This window comes from Oryzias latipes, chromosome 7 (genome assembly GCF_002234675.1).
Source record: "Oryzias latipes chromosome 7, ASM223467v1".
Taxonomy (NCBI): Eukaryota; Metazoa; Chordata; class Actinopteri; order Beloniformes; family Adrianichthyidae; genus Oryzias; species Oryzias latipes.
The window spans coordinates 1,096,082-1,117,477 of NC_019865.2; the positions used below are offsets into that span (position 1 = coordinate 1,096,082).

Sequence of the window (21,396 nt, forward strand, 5' to 3'; positions counted from 1 at the left end):
CAGATATTTCCACCTTCATCCAATTATTTCGCAGTTTAACATGTGAACAAAATACAGGGATTTCCTGGGGAAAAATTCAAATAATCAGAAGACAAAATAATCAGGATCTGCGCTGTCTGGAATTCGGTTCAGCAGCATCCTGATCTCTGACCCAAAGACGATCAATGGTTTTCCCGCAGAAAACCGGCTCAGGAGTTTGGGTTGAGAAAGCTGACGGGGATGAAGATGTCTGAACTGGAATCTGGTACTTGAGTTACATGAAGCTCTCATCCAACAGGAAAGGCAACGTGAGGAAGTCTCAGAAACCAAAAGATGGAAAATCCCAGCAGCACCAAGGAACTGCCTCATGCATCCAGGAAGCCGTAACCGAGAACTGCCTCTCTGGAATCCAGAACACGTTTCAGGAAAACAAAGTTTAACGGGACGCCCTTCAGTGCTTTGGGATCATTTGATTTAAAGTAAGAAAAAGTCTTCATCACCTGTTTGGAGTGGTCTGGATCAGCTGTTTTCAGTTTATTAAAGTGTCAAACTCAACAGGTGAGCTGCCTGATTCACCTGCGGATGTTTTTTGGGTCAAATCTTTCAGGTTTTGCTCTTTTTTTTTTCAATTTTGTTTTGTCACCTTTGGTTTTTCTGAAGTTCCTTCATGTGCGACCAGTGGCTGAAAGTACATTTTTATTTATGCCGGTACTGTCACAACTTACGTCAACGTAATTCTTTTTAATAGCAGTAAATGCAGATTCGGTGTGTAAACACTAATCAAAGAACTGATTTATCCAAGCAGATTGATCTGTCTGATGCACGATGTTGATTCAGTCAAATCAAAATAAACCATTATAAATCATTCTCAAAGTGAAGAAAACCAATTATAATTAATATTGGAAAATACTATTTATATTGAGGTACAGTAGGTTTAGTTTACTGTAACATAAAAACGACCAATCACAGCAGACAACACACATGTGATGTCATCAACACAGATCAGTCCATCATTCCAGTCCAATGTGTGACAGACTTTGAATAAAGTCATGTGACCATCCAGTGTCTAGAATGTTCTAAGAATGTTCCCTTTGGATTCTTTGGATGTGGAAAAACAACAGTGGTGAACTTTAGGAAACTAACATGTGAATGGATTTGACATTCATTCTATTTTACTTGTTGGTTTGGACACAGATTTCATTTAACTTGATGATCTGGAAGAAATCCAAGAATCTGGAAAACTGTTCAGTAGCAGGAATTTCTGTCTGGAAGTTTGGATGAAGAGGATCTGGATCCACTTTAGGACAGAGGAAATTTACAGACAGCAGGATTCATATTTATGGTTCGTTGATTTATTAAAATAATATAACTTGTAGCTTCACCTGTTTATGTCTGTATCTGAACTCCACACATTCTCGTTTTGAAAACACTCACATCTTAGGTAATGGACTTGTTTCAAAATCAGCTAAAGCAGATCATTTCAATCATTCAGTAGTTTAATAATTACCAAGAAAAAGAGAATAATTAGAGACAAACTAGAAGGTCATTTCCATGTTTTTAGGAGGTTTTAAACTGAATGGAAGGTTTTTTATTCATTATACAGGCCAAACAACCACTGGTTTACCCTGAGGTATAGTGGTTCCCCAGAGCCAAGCAGATTCTGAGTTGTTGCTGCTTCTGAAACCGGGTCATGACCCGTAGTCTGACTGAAAGATGCTCCCCGCATCCCTGAGCTGCAGCGTCACGTGACGCAGCTCCCAACAGCGCAGCGCTGAGGGTGCATATGGCGTGCATTAATGTCACGTCGCAGACATTACCGTGACGGTCTTGATGCGGCCGCTGCCCCTGGTGCAGGTCCAGCCGGATCTGTTGAACAGAAGGCTGCAGACCTCCCCCTCCAGGCAGGGCGCCATCTCACACCACTGGCGGCTCCGCACGACTCGAGCTGAGGGAAGAACAGACCAGAGACTGAGCTCAGACACAAAGACTTTCAGAATAAAACATCACCATTTTCAAGGAGCACCAGAAAGACACGCCTCCTCAGGGGCAGATCTGACATGATCTGTTTTAATCACGTTATCACTGAACAAATAAATGGAAAACTTCCCTGTAGAACTCAACACATTTTTCTAAAACGTTTTTATGAACTCAAAAAAAAGGTTAAAAACAAGTTTTCCCATATATTCAAAAATGGTTCCAATCGGTTGGTGGACAAATGTGAAAAATGGAATGACTCCAGCACGATGGTAAATAATTACCGGTATATTGCACAGCCTGGGCTTGATACATCACCTGAACAAGGTTCTTATTATTAATCCATCCATAATCCACATGAAGAAATATCAATGGATTAAAGACCCATTGAGAGGAAAATGGGGTTTTGGGGTTTTTTAACCTGTTCTTGTGGAACTTTTCTGATCATGGAGGACAAATGTTAAAGAAACTGACATGAAAACGACATTTTTGAGTATTTTTTGATTCAAATCATTGTGAATCAGGAGCAAATGACAAATGCAGTACAAATAAGATTGTATTTGTGATGTAGCTTGGTGAGGTAGAGGGCTCCCACGCAGGAATCCAGGGTTCGATTCCCGGAGGGGAATAAACAATGGTACTGGGGGGACAATTACCATATCAATGGTGAGCAATTAGCATCACCCAGTGGGGTGGGCAAGACCCTTAACGCTACTGCCTCCCGAGTGCGGTTCAAGTGCAGCTCACTGCTCCCCCAGGGGATGGGTCAAATGCAGAGAAGAATTTCCATTTTGGGATAAATAAAGTATCAATTATTATCATTGTGCCCCGTTCTGATGCATCAGCCTGCAGACCAACAGATCCATGAACGTCTTTGTTTCTAGCTGGAATCTGGATCAGAACTGGACGGCTGGATAGATCTGATATTTCTGCCATGTTTGTTGCTCCAGTGATGTTGGGTTGAGGGTGTGAGGGGTTCTGGAGAGACTGTAAGCAGAGACGTCTTAGTTATAGTTGATAGGAAGGGGGGCGGGGTTGATCCACGCCCACAACTCAGAGGGGAATTTCCCTTTTTTTTTACTTGTCCAAAAGGTGAACAGATCTTCTGGCACACAAGTTGTATATTTGAATAAACCCCTTTAGTAATTTAGGCTAAACTTTATATTTGTAAGCGGACAAAAAAGAAGAGAGAGGACTTTGTGTGTGTGTGTGTGGGGGGGGGGGGGCAAGGGTACAAAAGGAATGGTGGGGAAAAAGGGGGTTGATAAAATAGAAGGATGATTATAGAAGGGGTGTCGTCAGAATCTTTAGTGTTTTTTACAGTTTAGCGTTCTTGGTCATAAAGATATTTGAACTAATTTATGCTGATATAGTATTCTTTATTATTTAGGTTATTTCACTGATAAAAGGTTTTTGAAATAAATAAAAAAAAAAAAGATTTCACTGATAAAAGGTTTTAGGGAAAGTAAATGCGAGAAAGTAAAATAAAATTTCACTTAAATGGAAAAATACTCTTCAAAAGCCAATTTTTTGAAGGTAAATAAAATTCTGTTTCAAGAAAACAACTAAAATAATGTTACCAAAAAGGTGATTCAATAGAAATATAATTTAGTGTTTAGAAAATGTTTTAGTGAGTATTTTTTTTCTAGACTTTGTTCTTACCTCATTGGCAGACTTTGCGTTTTGATTTTCCAAGAAATTTATTTCATATTTTGAGAATGTTTGACCCCTTTCTGGGGGGGGGGGGGGGGGGGGGGGGTCTGTTCTAGTAGTGTTGAGAAGAGCTGGCGTCCCCGCTTTCTCCTGCATTTTACCTGAAGTCTTTCTCTGCTTTGGCCTGAACCCTGAAGATGTTCCTGCAGCTAAATCTCTGTGAAACACGCGGCCCTGAAAGCACCACGGCGTCAAAACCAGCATTCAAACTCAGCTTTCTAACATGTCAAGAATCTTACAAACCCGAAGACAGTTAGGAGAAAACGCGCCTTTCTTCCTTCAGCATTCATATCCTCGACGTCTCACTCCTGCCAGAGTCTTGTAGGTCTTCATGTTTGACGTTACAACTGCTTCTACACGTAAATCCTCTGCTTCCCGTCATGACAAATGTATAAACGTGTCAGAACTACCAGTAGAAATGATTCGTGCAGCAAAACATTTCAACCAGGAAAGAAACTGAAATGAGAGCCAACACAGCTGTCAGAGGCATAAAAACTGTAAATATGAACAATACTTTCTTCTGCACGAATAACAAACTGCAGAATTAAATTCAGATTGGAAATATCCTTTGATCTTGACCGAGTCCGTTTAGTTTGGTTTGGACCAAGTCCTGAGCCTTGTGTTTGGTCTGTTTTTGGACTGTCGTCTACTGGATTTGAACCAAAGCTTTAAAAAATAAAACGTGACTACAGATGTCATTGGCCAAGAAGTACAAGGGCGGGGCAAAGCAACGAGAGAAAGAATGATGGACGTCCTGTGCTTTGCAGTCCTTGGCTTTCAAACTTTATACTTCACTGACCGACTCTGAACGTCAGGTCCAACCCCTTTTACTGGTCCGGTGGAGACGTGCTGCAAGACGGTTGCTAAGGAGACGACGGCTAAGAAGGAACGCCGATACGTGTTTATGACGTATGGACTGTTGGGAAAACAGGTAGAAGCAATATGGATCACATTAAAAGTTGTTTCAATGAGTCTGCATTCATCCGACCACATTTCAATGAGTTGCTGGGTCTTGTCAACATGGTTGCTACGTTCCTACTCATCCCATCCCATAAAGCCCGGCTACGGTGGCCGTTTTGGTCCAGTCGCTCCGTTCCGAGCATGCAGACTACACAGTCCAATTGGAAACAAACCGAGACCACCTCCAAAGATGGGTCAGAGAGCGGTTCCTGGTCCAGGACCAGGGTCTGCTTGGGTGTAGTCACACTAAAAATGTATTCGGGATCATCTGGTTCACTTTAGGCAGATCAGGCCGAACACATGCTAAAGAAACTTTTGAATATAATTCTACAGCACAGATTAGAGGAGGAGGATAGCAGAGATGGTGGCAGAAGAAGCAGCCTGAAGTTTGTCTGCAGGAGACATCAATAGTCAGACTGGAACCTGCTCATGTTCTCCCTCCACTCTGACTGCATGACACTGAATTAGCATTCGCCTGTAGTCCCCACCGATAAGCCCTGATTGTTCCTTACACCGTGTGCTAAAGCAGCCGCTAAAGGTTATCGGCTCTCTGCGGACCTGACCGGGCTGCTGCTTCCGCCTGCCGACCGTCCCCCCAGGAGCCACATTGTGGAGCACGGAACCACGGTGGGCAAATTGAAAGAGAGAGACAACAATTCACTGCATGACCACAGGGGAGCTGGGGAGGGAAGGAAAAGGAGTAAAGAGGTGAAGAAAAGGAGGCCTGGCGACATTTTTCTGAGGTCTCCCGGTTCAAGCCTTGTTAGTCGCCTGAAATTGATCTTTGGTCTGTCAAACTCTGACTGTTCTGCAATAAAATTCTGTCATCCGATGGTATTTATCAAGCTAGAAAACCAAACAGCTTCCTGTTGTTACCCCCAGTCACTGACTTTCTCCACAAAGTCCTTCTCTGCCTGCAAACAAGCGACGTCTTTCGTTTGTTCCAACTGTGGAGCCCACGAACGATCATCTGAATGAAACGATGAAGCTTCACAAGCTCATTCTGAGAACGGTGATGGCTTCATCCCGAACGGACATGTGTGGTAATCCGGAGTGACCTTCCTCCTGACACGCCAACCTGCCGCAGCAAATTCTTATTTTCACCGCCATCAGTCAAGCACAACAAAGCGTAGATTTATCAGTCAGCTGCAGATGTCGTTTTGAGAGCATTACAAGGCCAGCAGAAATCAATTTCCAGGGCACACTGTAAAAGCTGAGCTGGCAAAGCAGTGGGAGTGCTGACTAACGGCGGAGAGCATCGGCCCAGCCCGCCCAGAGGCTGCTTAAAATAAATGCATTTTTCATCTCCGTCCACAATACTCAGGTATTCAGCGCCATGCTCTTTCTTTTCCTTTTTATTTTCAGAGCCATCAGTGAAAGTGTGAGTTGATGCACAATGACTTGATGAAAGTCCCGCTGCTGGAAGCTGAGCAGAGGTCACGCAGCCTCGCTGCAGATTGAGAGTGCTGCTGTGATAACCTCAAAAGCAACAGCATCATGAATAACACAAGCAGCAGTAAAATGCGGCGGTGACAGGTCGGCTTCAGCCTGTCTCCATCCATCAAACCCACCTCTCCAATATGCTGGAACGCACTTCTGCAGACTCACTTAAAAGCTTTACAGCACAGCCACGCACTGACTCACGCCGTCCGTACGAAGACGAACACCGGAAGCTGCTCGCACCGTCAGACGTCTGACGCCTGAGATAAGCTGGAGTAGAAGTTAATGTTAAAACCATCTTGGAGACGTGAAGCAGCAGCAGGGGCTGGCGGTACAAAGACAGCCCGTCTGACTGACACCTGGGTGGCCCCGTCCTGCTGCCGCTGCTGCTGCTGCTGCTGTCCGGGGACCGCAGACGTCAAGCCAAGTCTGTCAGTTGCCAGCTCCCTGCTGGGGTTCTTCTCTGGACCTCCAACTAGATCACACATACGGACCATCTGCACCCCCATGCATTAGTGCCAGGCTCCGCTGAGCATAACACGGCCCTGCCAGACGAGACTCGGGGCAGAACAGGGGGAACACGGCAACACTGGGAGGAAATATGACCAGAGACCGATGATGAAAGTTGATTCAGACATATCTAAAGAGACAATTAAATAAAAAGACTACCAAAACTGTATCACAAACTAGTGCATTGACTGGAGAAGCACACGTTTAATTTATTTAGTTATGATATTATATCAAGCAGTTTGAGTTTAAGTAAACAATCCTCATTATAGATTACAGATGACTTTGATCTGAAGGTGAAACATTTAAATGTATTTTCTCAGTGCCTTAGAAGAAAAAAAATATTTACGTTTATACATTTTAACCATTCAGTAACAGTTATTTTATTTTCAGACTTTTGTGTCAAAACTGTTCATCTTTTTGTCGAAAAACGTAGTTTTCCCTATTTTTCCAAAAATTACACAATAGTCTAAAATCATAACAACTGACACTTTCTTTATTTTTTTAATCTACTCTGAAGCCAGAACAGATTGGGTTTATCGAACAATAGTGCAAAATTCACTTTTTTGTGAACAGCAACACAATTCAGCTACAAATAAAAGAAGGTAAAAGAACATAAACGTAAGGGTTTCCCCTGGAAGATGAACTCAGACGATGACTGGGATCATATTCTAAAGAGATGAAGGTGAAAACTGGAGGAAATGGAAAGAGGTGCACTAAACTACATTTAGGCCACTTAAAAAGTTGTATTTTTCAAAACCACAGTCTGATCATAACAATGGTCATCTTGCATATTAAATGTGAAGGTATAAACAGTGATGTATGTTTGGCTCACTGCTGCTCTCTTTCCACGTCACCATCAAGCTTCATCTGATCTCAGTGTGGGGACACGGCAACAGCGAGCCAAGCAGAGCGAAAGCAGCAGGGAGACTCAGGAAGTGCAGATTAGACGACAAGCAGGAAACAGAAAATAATCCTCCTGCGTTCGGTGTGCAGACCGTGCAGCGCAGAGCAGAACAAAAAGAGGTCAAAACGCTGTACGCGCAGAAAAAGAGATGCAGCCACTTAGCAGGAAAACATGCTGTACTCGCTGCAGAGACTGTTTGGTGAAGAAAACCAAATGAGGAATAAACGGATAAACGCCTCATTCTGCAGATTAGAGCAGCTGCCATCTGTGCCAGTCGGCCAAAAACAAACATTTCTGCACATTTAAAGATATTTTGTTCATCTGGAGCTTGATGATGCAAACATTTGGGATTTAGAACATGGCGATGATGGGGGGGTTATTAACTCCACGTCTTCTGCACATCTCTCCAGGATGAACTACAAACAGACAGTGTGCTCACTCAGCCAGCTGCTTTAACTCCAGCGTTTGCTCCTTCAGAGTGAGGAAACATCCGGTCTATGAAGAGCATCAAAGATCCTCATGACCAGAAGCAGAACCAATGAGATCAAAGCAACATTATGATCACAACAGCAAGAAACACAGAATCTCAGTTTTCTTATGGCATCCAATCAGTCTCACCCTCACAAAATGAAGTGGAAAAAAATCCTTTCTGGATTCCTGTAATGAAGAATCCTCTTCTGTTAACCCTTTAATACTTGATCCATCCCAAAAATCTCTTTAACAGGAGAGAAATCTGTCTTTAAGTGGACACTAGGGGATGAGGTGGTCTCTGTACTGTCTTGGCCTCCTCATCTTCTCAGCCTCTGCTGGCCTTCATTTGCTAGCATGGTTTTCTCTTATCATTTCTATGCTGATGACACTATTACAGTCATGAAATAAAAATTGTATCTCCTTCTCTGCTTGGAGGACAGAAAACAAACATAATCCCTCCAAAACAGGATTCCTGGAGTGGGACGTTGAAAAGATTTCAGATTTACAGCATGCAGATCTATCTTCTCTAACTTCAGAAGATCAAATTCTAACTCTCTGCTCTCCTGGTTCAAACTCTGTTCATCTCTGGGGTTCCTGCAGGTTCCTGCATCATAACAGAACCACCAAAGCTTTGCAGATGCTGCTGTACTTTTTAAGCCCACCACATTCTACACCACGGTTCAAACCGTTCATGATTCAAGATTCAAGAGATTGATTTGTCATTGTCAGTGAAACAAGGAAAATACGTTTGGAGCATCAACAACATGTCAGTGATCCACCATGGAGGAGCTTTCAGGAAGATGCTGCAGACTAAAGCCTCCAACGCTCTTTACTAAGTTCTGTCAAAATTGATCATCAGTTGATCTCCTGATGCGGTGAGACAGTTTTATTAAAATTACCCAGAAGTCATTGCAACGTCAAGACAGGGAGCAGAGAAGTGACAGAATGTGTGAATAAATGAATTTAAGGTCAGAGAAAGGTTTCCTCTGCAGGTGTGTGTGTGTGTGTGTGTGGGGGGGGGGGGGGTATGAGAGTGAAGGTGAACCTGAAGAGGATCTAAAGCTCACAGAAGATCCTGGAGTTCTACCTGCATCATGATGGACACAGGCTTCCTTTCAGCATAGTGTGAGCGTGAGGGTGTGAGTGTGTGCTTTTGTATGTGTGTGTGTAGTGGTCTGTAGGTGTGTATTTGTGTGTGAGTGAGAGAGAGAAAGGGAGACACATGTTGCAGATCTGTGGCTGAGTGTCTCTTACAATAAAGTTGAGATGAGTCATTATGGGATGCAACTGTTTCTGACTGTGATACAGAGATCCAATCAGGGACCCCCCCTCCCTCCTCTTTCTTATCACCCTTAACCAGGTCTGATCACTTTCACAGACAACTCCTCTTATCTACAAAGTGGATCAGGAGCCATTGTGTCAAACACGAGTGATGGAGAGAAAAAAACAGTTAAAAATACCCAGAAGAACAGAACCCACTGCTGAAGAAGAACTGCTTAGTCCGGACCCACAGCCGAAGAACGAGCCGGTCCAAAGTGATTAGCAATTGGCTGGCTGAACATCCTCCCATTGGAACATAACAATAGTTAAGAACTAAGAAGCTCACAGACTGGGTTCTATCGGTTTCTGAAGGAACGTTCTCCATAAATCTACTGTCCAGCTCAGAAGAACTGGAGCACCAGGACGTTCATTTTGTGGGAAATGAGGGACCGAACCATTGAGATGTGGATGAGGCAGTTTAATGATGAACGGTTCTGATGGAAATCTCAGGCAGGACTTTTGTTTGTGAGTTTGCTGTTTGTTTCAGGCTGATCTTTATTTTTTCAGTTTGGATGCAGTTTGAGGAGACGGTGACGTTTTTAGAGGAAGACCTGAACCGCGTTCATCAATCCCGTGACGTCCATGAATTTCTGATATTGGAGACCTCGTCGGACATTATCCCATATGTATCTTTGACTGCTGACCGTTTTTAACACTAACCATGGACTGTTGAAGGTCGAAGGTTTGACTACTTTAAAGAACAGAAATCTTTCTCAAACAGACAGATGACAGCTTTTTTGTCCTCCCATCTGCAGTTTGATCAAGTAGAAGTCCTTTACGAAAAAAAAGCCTAATTCTTCCTCACATAAAGTCCATTCCTGTCAGTTTGGTGTGGAAAGATGGTCTTTTGCTAAAGAGATGACCGACCATTGCTATTTTGGAATAATGTAAATGTTTCAGATGAATTCCCCATCTTCACAGGAGAAATGATGGACAATGAGGTGCAGTAGACATGAAACCACGTGACCTCTTTACCTGGCTCTCAGAATTCTCCATCACGGCTACTATATTCTGTCTAACAATTTGACAGAACAGTCCTAGCAGGGGGTGAAGCTGGAGGACTTCAGCGATGGAAGGCTTTTTACACCCTGTCTGGGATTTTCTGCACATAATTTCCCGCTGAGGTAAATGCATCACTATGTGTTAAAGCTGACCGTCAAACTGGCAGGTAGGGACATCATACAGGAACCGACCGATTGTTTCGATTTCTAGACATACATTTGACCAAATGTTTATTTTCTCCCTGTCCTCTCTTCTTTGCATTTTTACTTAAGAAAAGGCAGTCACGTGATTGATCATGTGTCGGCTCAGAGCAGCTAGAAATCTCAAACATCTGCAGGTCATTGAACTCACCGTCCACGCAGGCGGGCCTGGCCCTGGTGGTGCCTGCGATCTGGCCTCTCCGGCAGGCGCAGCGGGCCGTCTGCCGGGCGATGGTCCGTCTGGGAACACTGCTGTCTCTGTTCAGCATCACTATCTCGCAGGTCCCCACCGCCAACTGGCCTGCCAAACACAGCAGCCAAGCAGAGTCCATCAGACGAGCATGACCAGACGGCGATGTGACACATCAACAACTGACGGCTGAAGGTGCAAAACATCAAAAACGATTGTTTTTATAACAGAACAGGAAGACCAGAGAGACGTTGCATGTCAGGTACGGGGGCTGGGGAGGGACCCAAAATGCAGAGAAAGGGAGGTTCCAAGTAAAAAAGGTTTCATACTCATAAATGAAAGCGCTGCAGAGCAGGGAAACCAAACAAAACCAACTGACCAGGCAAACAAAGAAGAAGACAATATGGACCAGAACCAGAGGAAGGCAGAGACAAGAAATACGTATAAAGATGACTGACGAGACACAAGGAAAGAAAGCATCCTGGAAGATTGGGACAAGGGAAGTCAAACTAAGACATGAAGGAAGAAACCTACAAAATAAAACAGGAAGCAGAACTGAGGCATAAAAAACCAGAATCGCGACATTTCAGGCACCAACCCAGACGGATTTATAACATCTATACGCCATGTGGCATTGCAGGGATAAGAACAATGATCCCTTTGAGGAACATTCAGGACCTTCTGAGTTAAACTGAGGGTTTAAATAAACATGGACAGGCCTAGTAAAGAAAAAACAAACAGCAAGTAATCAGAAGTGGTTTCTCAGTGCATTTTTTAAACCCCTTCAGGTGTTTGGATGAGGACCTTTGAAGACCGATGTAGAGCAGGTCAGTATTCCATCGGCTCAGACACCATTCACAGAAAAACTACAGCAAAACCTGCTTCTGACTGACATTGATGTCAAAATATAGTTAAGATGTCTCCTCTGTCATGCATCCATCCCAGGGGGAGGAGCTGCTTCTGCAGAGCCCCCACCCGCATGAGCAAAACAAAGAATGAGCTGAAGTGAGGAGGCCTGAGGTCAAATTGAGAACAATTCTTTCTTATGATGAAAATCCTGAAATAAAAATCTGTCTTTAAGAATTTCAGGCCCAGAGTTTTTCATTTAAAAGCTGAATGATGAAACCCAAACTTCAGTCCGGGTGAGACGCAGTCGTCTGCTGGGAACTGCATCTTTGGAAGAAACAGAGCAAACTTCAAGCCGAGCAGATCTGTGCAGGGAGCTCAGGTCAGAAAGCCTGACTGATGCTTCCTGAGAGCTTCTGCTGTTGGTTTGAGAAACCATTTAAAGGTCTGTGCGAGGAATGAATGACGGCAGAGCTTAAAAGCCAACTAATGGATGTGTGACTTTTCCAGGAGCGCTAAAAAAAGACACAGTTCCAGGAAACAGCTTTTGACTTTTTATTACTGATTTTTGCCTTTATTCAAACACGAATAAATGTTCTTTAATGTGTGATGTCAAATGATTTAGGAGTGATGGTAACAAGATTCTTGAAAGATGCACATAATCAACAAAACTTTCCATGTTTGTTTCAAAAGACTGAATCCGGTTAGGTACATTAAAGTATTTTTATTTATGTCACCAGAGATTCTTGGAGATTAAAACATCTGTGCTAAACTATTCTCCGGGTGAGCGTGCAGCTTTGAACAGCAGCCGACTCAGCAAATCCTTCATGATGAAAACTCTCCACAGGCAAACAAAAAAAAGAAGAGAAATGTTTTTAAAAAAGAACTTTAGGACCAGCATCCACTGCAGCACTGCGAGTCCACAGGAACAGAAGAACATCCAAAGTTCTACAGAACGTTCTGATCGCTCACGATGGAAGGAGGGGGCTGCTCTGGAGAAAGCCCACACAGGCCTCACACCGTTTGCTGTGATGAAGCCTCCGGGGCATCTTCCTCGCTAAAACCCCACACAGCCCACCCCAACGGAACCACAAACCCACCCCAACGTCCTGAACAGAAATGAATCGTTATTGGTATTTGAAAGAACACTTTTTCTGGATTAACGAGCATTCTCTGAATTGAAGATGTGGAGTTTTCACCTCAACAGCTGCACTGTCTGTTGGTTTTCTGACAGCGTCCCCCCCCACCTCCTTTAAAGGGAAAGTTCAGGGAAAAAGTCTGTTCTTAGCATTGAGCGGCCTTCATCCCGCTCCGTCTGTTTGGTCCCAGAACACTGGCGAGGGTTCAGCGAGTGACGGCAAAGGCCGAGAGATCAACACCAGATTTGCAGAGCCGGTGTGACTTTGACAGAGAAGCTGTCTCACATGAGGCTTCACAGGCTAACGCCGAGCTCAGCAGCCGAGGAAATGCTCCCATGCCGATGGAAAGATTGTAGTTTTACTGGATCTGGAGCCACAGAGGAGTCACATGTCCCTCAGGATGGGAGGGGCCTGTTTGAATGTTGGGGTCCAACCTGAACTTAAGTATGAACCAACATGATGGCACCGCACAGACCTGCTCACAGTTCACACCATAAAACACTTTGGACCGGTAATCTCCAAGGCCAAAAATGAAGCTCAGAGTGGGACCCGCATGTAGGCTCGACTTTAGTCCACCCCCCTTCAAAACAACTCATACAGGGGGGGGGGGGGGACCATGGTTTGAAGCTCTGTTGGATTCATCAATGGGTCCCCCTGCCTGCCAGTCAAATACTCCTAAGCCTAAAATGTGAGCTCTAAATAAATCAAAACAGCTGACTGATGCAAAACCAGACTGTACACACCTTTATTGTCGGAGCCAAATCCGTACTTTTATAACACCAGGGTCAATGGAAAATATTCCTTTTTAAACCTGCCTCTAGTGGTCTTTTGAGGAACTGCAATCTCTGATATTTTTTGGTTTGCACCAAATGTGGGAATGGAAGGTGGAGATTCATTCAGAAATGTGGCTAGTAAAACATCAGGATTGTTGAGCAAAGTGAGGAGAGTTTTGCTGCCAAAGACAGAATACGAATAAATTAAAGCCACAGGTGGCGTTGGTTGTAAGGCGTGCCCTCCTCACCCCCTTCTGACCCGCCCTCATTGGCTATACGGCTGCCTCACGCCCCTCACTCTCCCCTTCTGCCTCTGCCACCCCGGTCAGAGCGGCACATGACAAATTAAAAAACAATCAAACAAACCCTGGGTTCTAAAAGGCGGCTTTTCTCTTTGTTTAAACCGTTTTGGTCGTCTTGGTGACTAACGGTCCTCATCATTTCTACAAGAATCTGAGGATTTTTGTCAACCACGCCCACATTCCTAAAATGTTCACAACGTATATGTCTTATAGTTTTGTTCAGCCTGAGCCGACAATTTCCTGCATTACATTTTGACGATACTCCAGTGAAAAACGTGCGAGCAACAGGGAAACGCCACTTTTACGAGCTCGCCACGCTAATGCTGTTCAGACCAGGTAGCATCCCAACGACGTTCAGGGAGTTAGGAGGCGATGGGTCGAGCTTAAATACTGCAGCTAAAGGTGTCTTTGTTTTCAATTCAAGATGGACGCCTCTTCCCGAGGTCAAAGGTCAACAAAACGTTGGTTGTGGTTGTAGATCTAACCGTGTTAAACTTAGTGAAGATCGCTTGAAGTTTTCTTTTAAAGTTTTAACATTTTGGCCCTGTTTTTTTTTTGTCAGTTTCTCCCGCCGTGATGTCATCATTCCTTTATTTGGGGGGGGGGGCAGAAACAATCTAATCCTTCAGTCCAGGATGGGCAGCTGACCAAGGACCAACCGGTTAAAAACAGGACGGATGACCTCAGAGTTCCTGTTTTCCACACCAGCTTTCAGATATACAGTATATATATATATTTTTTATCAGAACTGGTTGTTAAGCAATTGTTGGTTAGCCTTAATGCATCAAAACAAACATTTCACAATCAAATGCTAAATTATTGTTCTGTTTTATGTTTTACTTTCAGGCGTTTCAAACAGACGTTTGCCATCAGCACCGACCTGCATGCCTGAACACTTCAGTTCATTATCTTTATATAATAATGTTTATGATCATAAAACCACAACGAGACTCAAGGCACATCCAACTGCAGAAAAACACCCAGAGTTTTACATCTACCCCCCCCAGCATCCTTCTACTGCCACCGCTCAGCCCCCCCCTCCAGCCGACTCCTTCGCCTAAGCGAACCCTGGCCAAGGTGCTGGTGGGAGCTGAAGGACAGAGATGCCAGCAGAAATCAGGATATCTCTGCTGGTTTCAGCAGCGAGCAGATGAACGGGCTCCATGCAAGCGGCCTGGAGCAAGAGAGGAGTGAGACGGCAGAGGAGTTCAAACGTTGTGTTGTTTCATGCAGTGTGCGCCGCATTGTGGAGCGCCCTCAGCCCAGACTCCATCACATGAACAGATTGAATTCATGTGACACGGGTCCCTGTCACTCCGCCCGTGAAGACACTCCGCCTTGTCTCTGTTTCACATGATGGAACACACACGTCGCCACGGCAGCAAGGAGCCAGGATGGGCGCTTTGGATCAAGTCAAAGTCGACATATAGAGGACAACATGAAGCTGAAGGGGGGCAGACGCCGAGCACAGACGCACAACCTGATGACCTCATCCTGGAGTCAGCAGCAGCAGCAGCTCTCAGTTTCTCCGCTTCGATCACAAGTAATGGATCACCAAAGTGCAAATATTTTCATATCTCTGCATGCTCAGGTTGCCAGGAGCCCCCGCTCGCTCTCACAATGTTCCGCCGAGTTAACCTGCGTCGCCGCAGGTCAGAGAGCTGCTGGGAAAAGCGTCAGATGCAAAATGTTAACATACCTCCCAAAAAGACAGGAATATTTCAGGAGGAAGATCAGCAGTTTGCTGCTCAGACTGATCTGAATGCTAGACTCTGTTTTGTCTCCATGTGTGTTCACATCTTTAATAAACAAAGACGTGAGCGGCCGCTGCAAACCTCCATCACTTTAAAGGCTCCGCCTCTGCTCACCGAATTTACCATAAAATTATGTGACAAGACGCTCTGAATGAACTTTGACATGAATCCCATTTCCATACAGAAACGGCTCTCTCCTTTGGATTGGAGACGCCTGCAGGCTGTGAAAGATGAAAGTCAGAGTTCACAATGAGGTAAACAGAATCTTCTTACATGTTTATTAATAAAAAAAAACTCATCAACACGCTGCAACAAAAGAACCCAACATTCAAAGAGTGACTCAAGCATCCTTTGACTGATTCAGACCTTTTTCCTAATCAGACTCTGATCACCAAACCAACATTACATTCCAAGTCAGAGTGATTCTCTTCTCTCTAAACTGTTACTTAAATCTTACTCAATTGTGCGAGATTTTTGCAAGATGCATACGCAAATTTGTGTCATTCCACAACCGTTCCACGCATGTATAACAGACTTTTCACGCATGTGACACCGATGTCTAACTTTTATGTCACGAATGCGCTGCACGCATCATGTTCAGATTTCGTAATTGAAGCACAAATTGCTAATAAATTGCATACAAACAGAGCTATAATCACAAACGGTTCATGTACTATTGCCGTCTTGTGTGACGGGGACGTAAATCAGCCGATTTTTCACCAGTCTATACCGGGCGGGTTTTCCCCCTCCACTTGTCGAGCCGGGGGTCGGGTCTCTCGTGGGGCAGCGTCCGGGCCCATGCTGGGCCCTTCTCGCGGATCTCCCCAGCTGGAGCCCCCCAGCAGGCTGCCTCGGCTGGCACCCAGCAGCTGATTTAGAACTGGAGCTGACCATGGTGCTGAAGCAATGTGATTTCTGCTCAGAGCTCTCTGATTGTCTGAGTGCAGAAATTCAATGAAGCGAGGCTTTACGTGTTCTTTCCGTGGTTTGTTTGTACTTCTTCTATGGTTTTCTGTGAAAATTTCACCTAAAGACCACAACTTTTCTCACTTTTTCCATGTGTTTTTCACATATGACCAGTTTTCATCAATGAAATATGCGCTAAACGTACGTAGTGGCTGTGTGACACGGCCCAGAGCGGTGAGGGGGAGTAACTCAAATCACTGCGAGTAACATAAAAAGGATGCCCCTTCACCCCTAAAACAGAATGTAGAAGAAAACCATTTTTCCTGCCTGTGACGTCTCAAAGCACAAAAATCATTCAGATTTTAAGCTCCAGAGAAGAATCTCAGGAAGTCGGTATAAAGGTGATCAGGCAGATTCAAGTAGATTCAGCAAAGTGTTTGTTCAACAGGAGTCAGCTGGTCTGAAACGCAGCAGAGGACCACCAAGGAGCTGCCTGAGGGGTAATTACTGCCTTCAGGGTTAGCATCCATGCTGGAGACCTCAGAATCAGGCTCAACTTTATTTAATCCCAAAGATTTTAATCCTCTTTAAACACTAAATCAGAGCACATCCCAAACTGACTCTGCCTTTCATAAACGTCACCAAACTGTTGGTGTGTATAGCTCTATCTAGAAAACAATACTGAAGGATCTAAAAAAAAGGTTATTAAACATTGAGGGCACTAACTATGCAGGACAAAGTCTTTTTTCTGCTTCATTTTCTCATCTTCTCTTCTGTGTGTAAAAACGTTTGTCGTTTTTTTGGTCACATCTTCCTTGAATGTGTTTTCTTTGTCGTGTTTTCTTGTCATGCTTTCGTCCTGGTCCTTTGAGATTTGTTTCTGTAAGGACTTTTTGTAGTTTTCCTATTATTCTGCCTTCAGCAGGATTTCCAGCTGCCTTTGATCTTCTCCAGGTGAGTCCTCTACCTGAACCAAACCTGCGTCTGAGCCTCAGAAAATAAACTCCTCCGACTGGAAGAGTCTGATGAACTAGATGGTTTCAGTCTGCCTCAAAGCCTCGTGTTCCATATATTTTCACACACAGATGTTGGTCTTTTGGGCAAAATGAACACTTTTCCTAAAAAAGATGCATTGAAACTGCACACATTTACCAGCGGTTTGATGGGAAAATGCTGCAAAGCTGCTGCCGGCTTCACTTTCAGGCGGACTGGGGGTGATGGTTTTGACTGTTTCGCTTTCATTAAACTGTGGCTTCAGCAGAAAAAGGAACAGGGAGGGGTCGCAACAACACCGCCTGCCGTTTGGATCCTCCACTCCACACGTGGACTAGATGTGGAGGCTTGGTGGACTGATTCTGTGTCACCATGACAACAGAGAGGGTTGAGGGTTACCATCAAACATCTGCAATGTTGTGGTTTTGGACTGGATTCATGTTTCTTCCATTTGGCTTGATGATGACATTTTTCTTCCAAGGAATAAACAGACTTTTGTTTTTGAAAAATGGGTTTTGAAATAGTTAGACTGACGTTTACTGAGTTTTTGAGTGGAATCAGGACTTTTCTGCTTGGGCTTTTCTTTTATAAAAAACAACCTTAACCCGGGAAAACCCACAAGGTCAGATGTAGCTGCTGTTTTTTTTATTTTATTTTTATTTTATTGTTACTTTTTTACTTTTGGCTGCTGATCCCAAAAAGAACAAATAAAAAGTCGAGTAAACTTTAAAAGCCCAGAAGAAAATTGTTCTTGGCTTCTCCCGTGTTAAACTATCACCTGCGACACAAAACAGTTTTAAATCTGTCATAAACTACTCAAAAACACTCAAAGGAAATTTGAACAATTTTCCAAATCAAAAGGAGTCTTTTCATGCTTTGGTTGGGATTCGGCTCTGGCTGCGGCGGCGCGACATAACCTTTCCCTCACGTCCGTTCAAATCTCTCCGCCCCGTCTGTTAATTGCAGCACAGGACGGCATCAAACAGCAATCTTATCCTGTGAGCATATGCCAGCCCAGGCAGCCATGTGCACCTCATTACCTTAACGCCGTGTGACGTTTGAGGCGCAGTAGGTAGTGTGTAGCAGGACACCAGGTGAGCCGGGCAGATGCTGGCCTGACCTCCTGCTCCTCTTTTTCTGACATCACTGTGAGCTTCTGCAGCTGAACAAGCGGAGCAGCAGAGAATCATTTACTGTCATTTGTCTGGTTTGGAGGGAACAACCCCCACAATCCACCAGGTGTTCAAAAAAAAACTATTTTTATTCTTTGGAAACATCTGCTGATGCCAGAGGATGGGTAAAGGCACCTGACTTAGCAACATTATATAATATCTGTAATATAATAATAGCAGAGAAAACCTCAACAAACGTTGATGTCTGGTTGTTGGTTTTCGTCTAAACTTTGATTCTTGTCTCCAGTTGGAAGTTTGCTTCATGAAATTTAGCTTTCAAAATCAACTTGGTGTTTTTCACCATGTCACTTCAAGTTTTTTTTTACTATTTTTCTTATTCTAACGCTTCTTTTGATGACAACATGCGGACGCCAGAATGCATCGGAACAGCAGGACGGTCCTCTGGGTTCCAACCTGACCCTCTCCTCTGCGCTGCTCTGAGGATCCCTGAGAAGGTGTTGGAGTCTCTGCTGAACTGGAGTCAGTTATCACCCCCTTTAAAGCTTCGTCAAACACCATTTTAATGCCATCAGGAGCTGCATGGAAGGAGACCAGTGCAGGAAAACGAAGAGATGTACTCCACAGCTGCTGTCAGGTGAGTCCGCTGCTCCTATCCCAGTGAAAGGTTTTAGAGGAGCAGTTGACTCTCCAGGCAGACGAGTCTCAGCAGCTTCAGATCTTTTTCTCAGTGAAATAACAGAATCAGCTCCATGGTTGCTGTTCTCTTCTTTTTGCAGTGTGTCTGTTGCGTTTGTGTGACTTTGCCGGCGGCGGCTTGAACAGGAGTAACACTGCAAACAGGCCTGTCCTACAAAACACGATGAAGGAGGTTCGCCGCGGTGACACTTCTGATGCAGTAGCTCAGCAGAGTTGCAGGGATGTTGCAATAATGCAAAGCGGCGAGATGTGAATTCAGACATGAGGCACGAAATCTGCTTCAAAAAAGGCTTTCATGGCTGCAGCACAGGGAGCCATGTTCAGCCAAAGTGACTCCCTTCAGATTTCAGCCAGAAAGCCCTTCAGGACGGCTTCTGTCTTTAATGCAAACCCTTCAGAAAGTGAACATCAGCAGATTATAAAGCCCCGTAAAGTGCAGGGATGTGTGATAGCTGCGACTGCAGATGAAAGTTGACCTGCAGCGTTCTCTGGAATGAACGACAGCAGCACCGGGTCCGGACACCGTCAGAACCGTTCTGACCATGAGGAAGCAGATCCAAGCCCAGAGACTGCACAGCAAAAGATGCAGAGATTCACTGACGGCTGGAAATAATTTATAGTCAGGGAGCCATGAAATATGAACTTTGTCTGCTGCCAAATTGATTTAGTTGAAGCATTTCTTTTAATTTTCCTCCATAAAGACGCTCACTTTTTAAAGCCCCCCCGCCTGCAGACGCTGGCCTCCATGATTTGCTTATGATTTACAGCCAAGGTCATAATCAGAAGGTCTCCCTCTGCATGCCTAATGGGGTGTGGACGTGAATGGAGGGTTTTCGCTTGTCATGCATGTAGTGAAGTATTTGTAAAGGAAATGGAAGTTACACCCCATTATGACGTACGGGGGATGCTGTCGTACGGCGTCCTTACGCCACACTCTAGCCGTTAGTAGAGTAACCACATGCTGCGTGCACGCGGTGTGCATGTGGTCCGTAGGCACCTGTAGGACGTCCACCACACTCTGATCGTCTCATTTCTAACAGTCAGGCTGCAGCGAGGAGCGTGCACGTGTCACGTGAACAGCGCTGACTTGTGCAGTCAACATGATTTAGGTGAATTGATAAAATGAGAAATCCGTACGACACGCCTGTATCTCGCCTACTTCCCCGTGCGTGTTGTAGAAGTGTTCTCTACGAACTGTCGCCCACAGCATGACCTTAGAAAAAACATTTTCTCTCTACGGGTTCACTTAGCGGTCTACCTCCCGATGGTTCTTGTCCCGTACAGGTTTGACCATCTTTTTTACCCGCAGACGGCCCGTATCCACCTGTAAGCACAGCTGGGACTAAGGCTTTGCTTGTGAGACATTTGGCGTGCCGTGGATCGGCCATCCGTTCCCAGGATTCAATAGCTGCTTTAGAGTGGCTTCTCAGACATTCCTGATGAACGACGACAGTCTTTTTGGATCTGACTGTAAGTCTGTAGTTTTCAAAGGCCGATGAGAAGCAGTCTGGTTCACGCTGCATCATCAGCTCTAGCATTAAGGACACAGTCATCAGCAAAGAAGTCTATGATGAATGTTAAAGAGAGGGAAAACAGAGGTCATTTAAAAAAGTTTGTAAACTTTTCAGCGAGTCAGATGTTTCCTCTGAAATATTTTAAGAAGATAAATGAATTAAACAGGTCTAGACAGAAATGGTGGGACTTCAATACTTGTCATGAACAAACGTCTCCAGCTGTCTCAGGTTTGACACGTGTCTCCTCCAGACGTAGAGTTTCATCTCCGTCCACAGATGCTCAGCCGCTTGGAGATTCATGGAAGAACACTCCAGAACAGTGGGATGTTTCCAGTCACTCTTGGTGGTTTTAGCTGCTTTCGATCTGGTCTCATTAAAGACGGAGACCCAGCTTTCTGACACCAGCCACCATGTGGCTCCAGAAAAATCAATCACCTTTAGATTCTTTCAACCTGAACATTTGATGCTAGCAGCCCAGACTATAATCCAGCCTCTGCCATGCTTCACAGCAGGAACAGTCTTGTTTTCTTGACATTTTCTGCTTCTCTAAACAAAGAGCTGATGTTTCCACAAAGCTCTGGTTTTTTCTAAACTCTCCAAATGACATTCTCTCAGAATCTTTGTGTCTTATTTGCTTCTATTGTGGTTCATTTTTTTATAATTTTCTTTCAACAGTG

The 21,396-nt window shown here is 44.4% G+C and overlaps 1 protein-coding gene across 1 annotated transcript in view; it reads right to left on the minus strand.

Moving 5' to 3' along the window:
- The window catches only part of LOC101171664 (protein FAM19A5), a 56,768-nt gene that overhangs the window by 32,369 nt on the left and 3,003 nt on the right, over positions 1-21,396 (minus strand). Inside the window, exons 2-3 of the mRNA XM_004070228.4 lie at positions 10,625-10,774; positions 1,797-1,924 (exon numbers count right to left, since the gene is read on the minus strand). Coding sequence (XP_004070276.1) covers positions 1,797-1,924; positions 10,625-10,774 — 278 coding nt within the window. The remainder of the gene's footprint in view (positions 1-1,796; positions 1,925-10,624; positions 10,775-21,396) is intronic.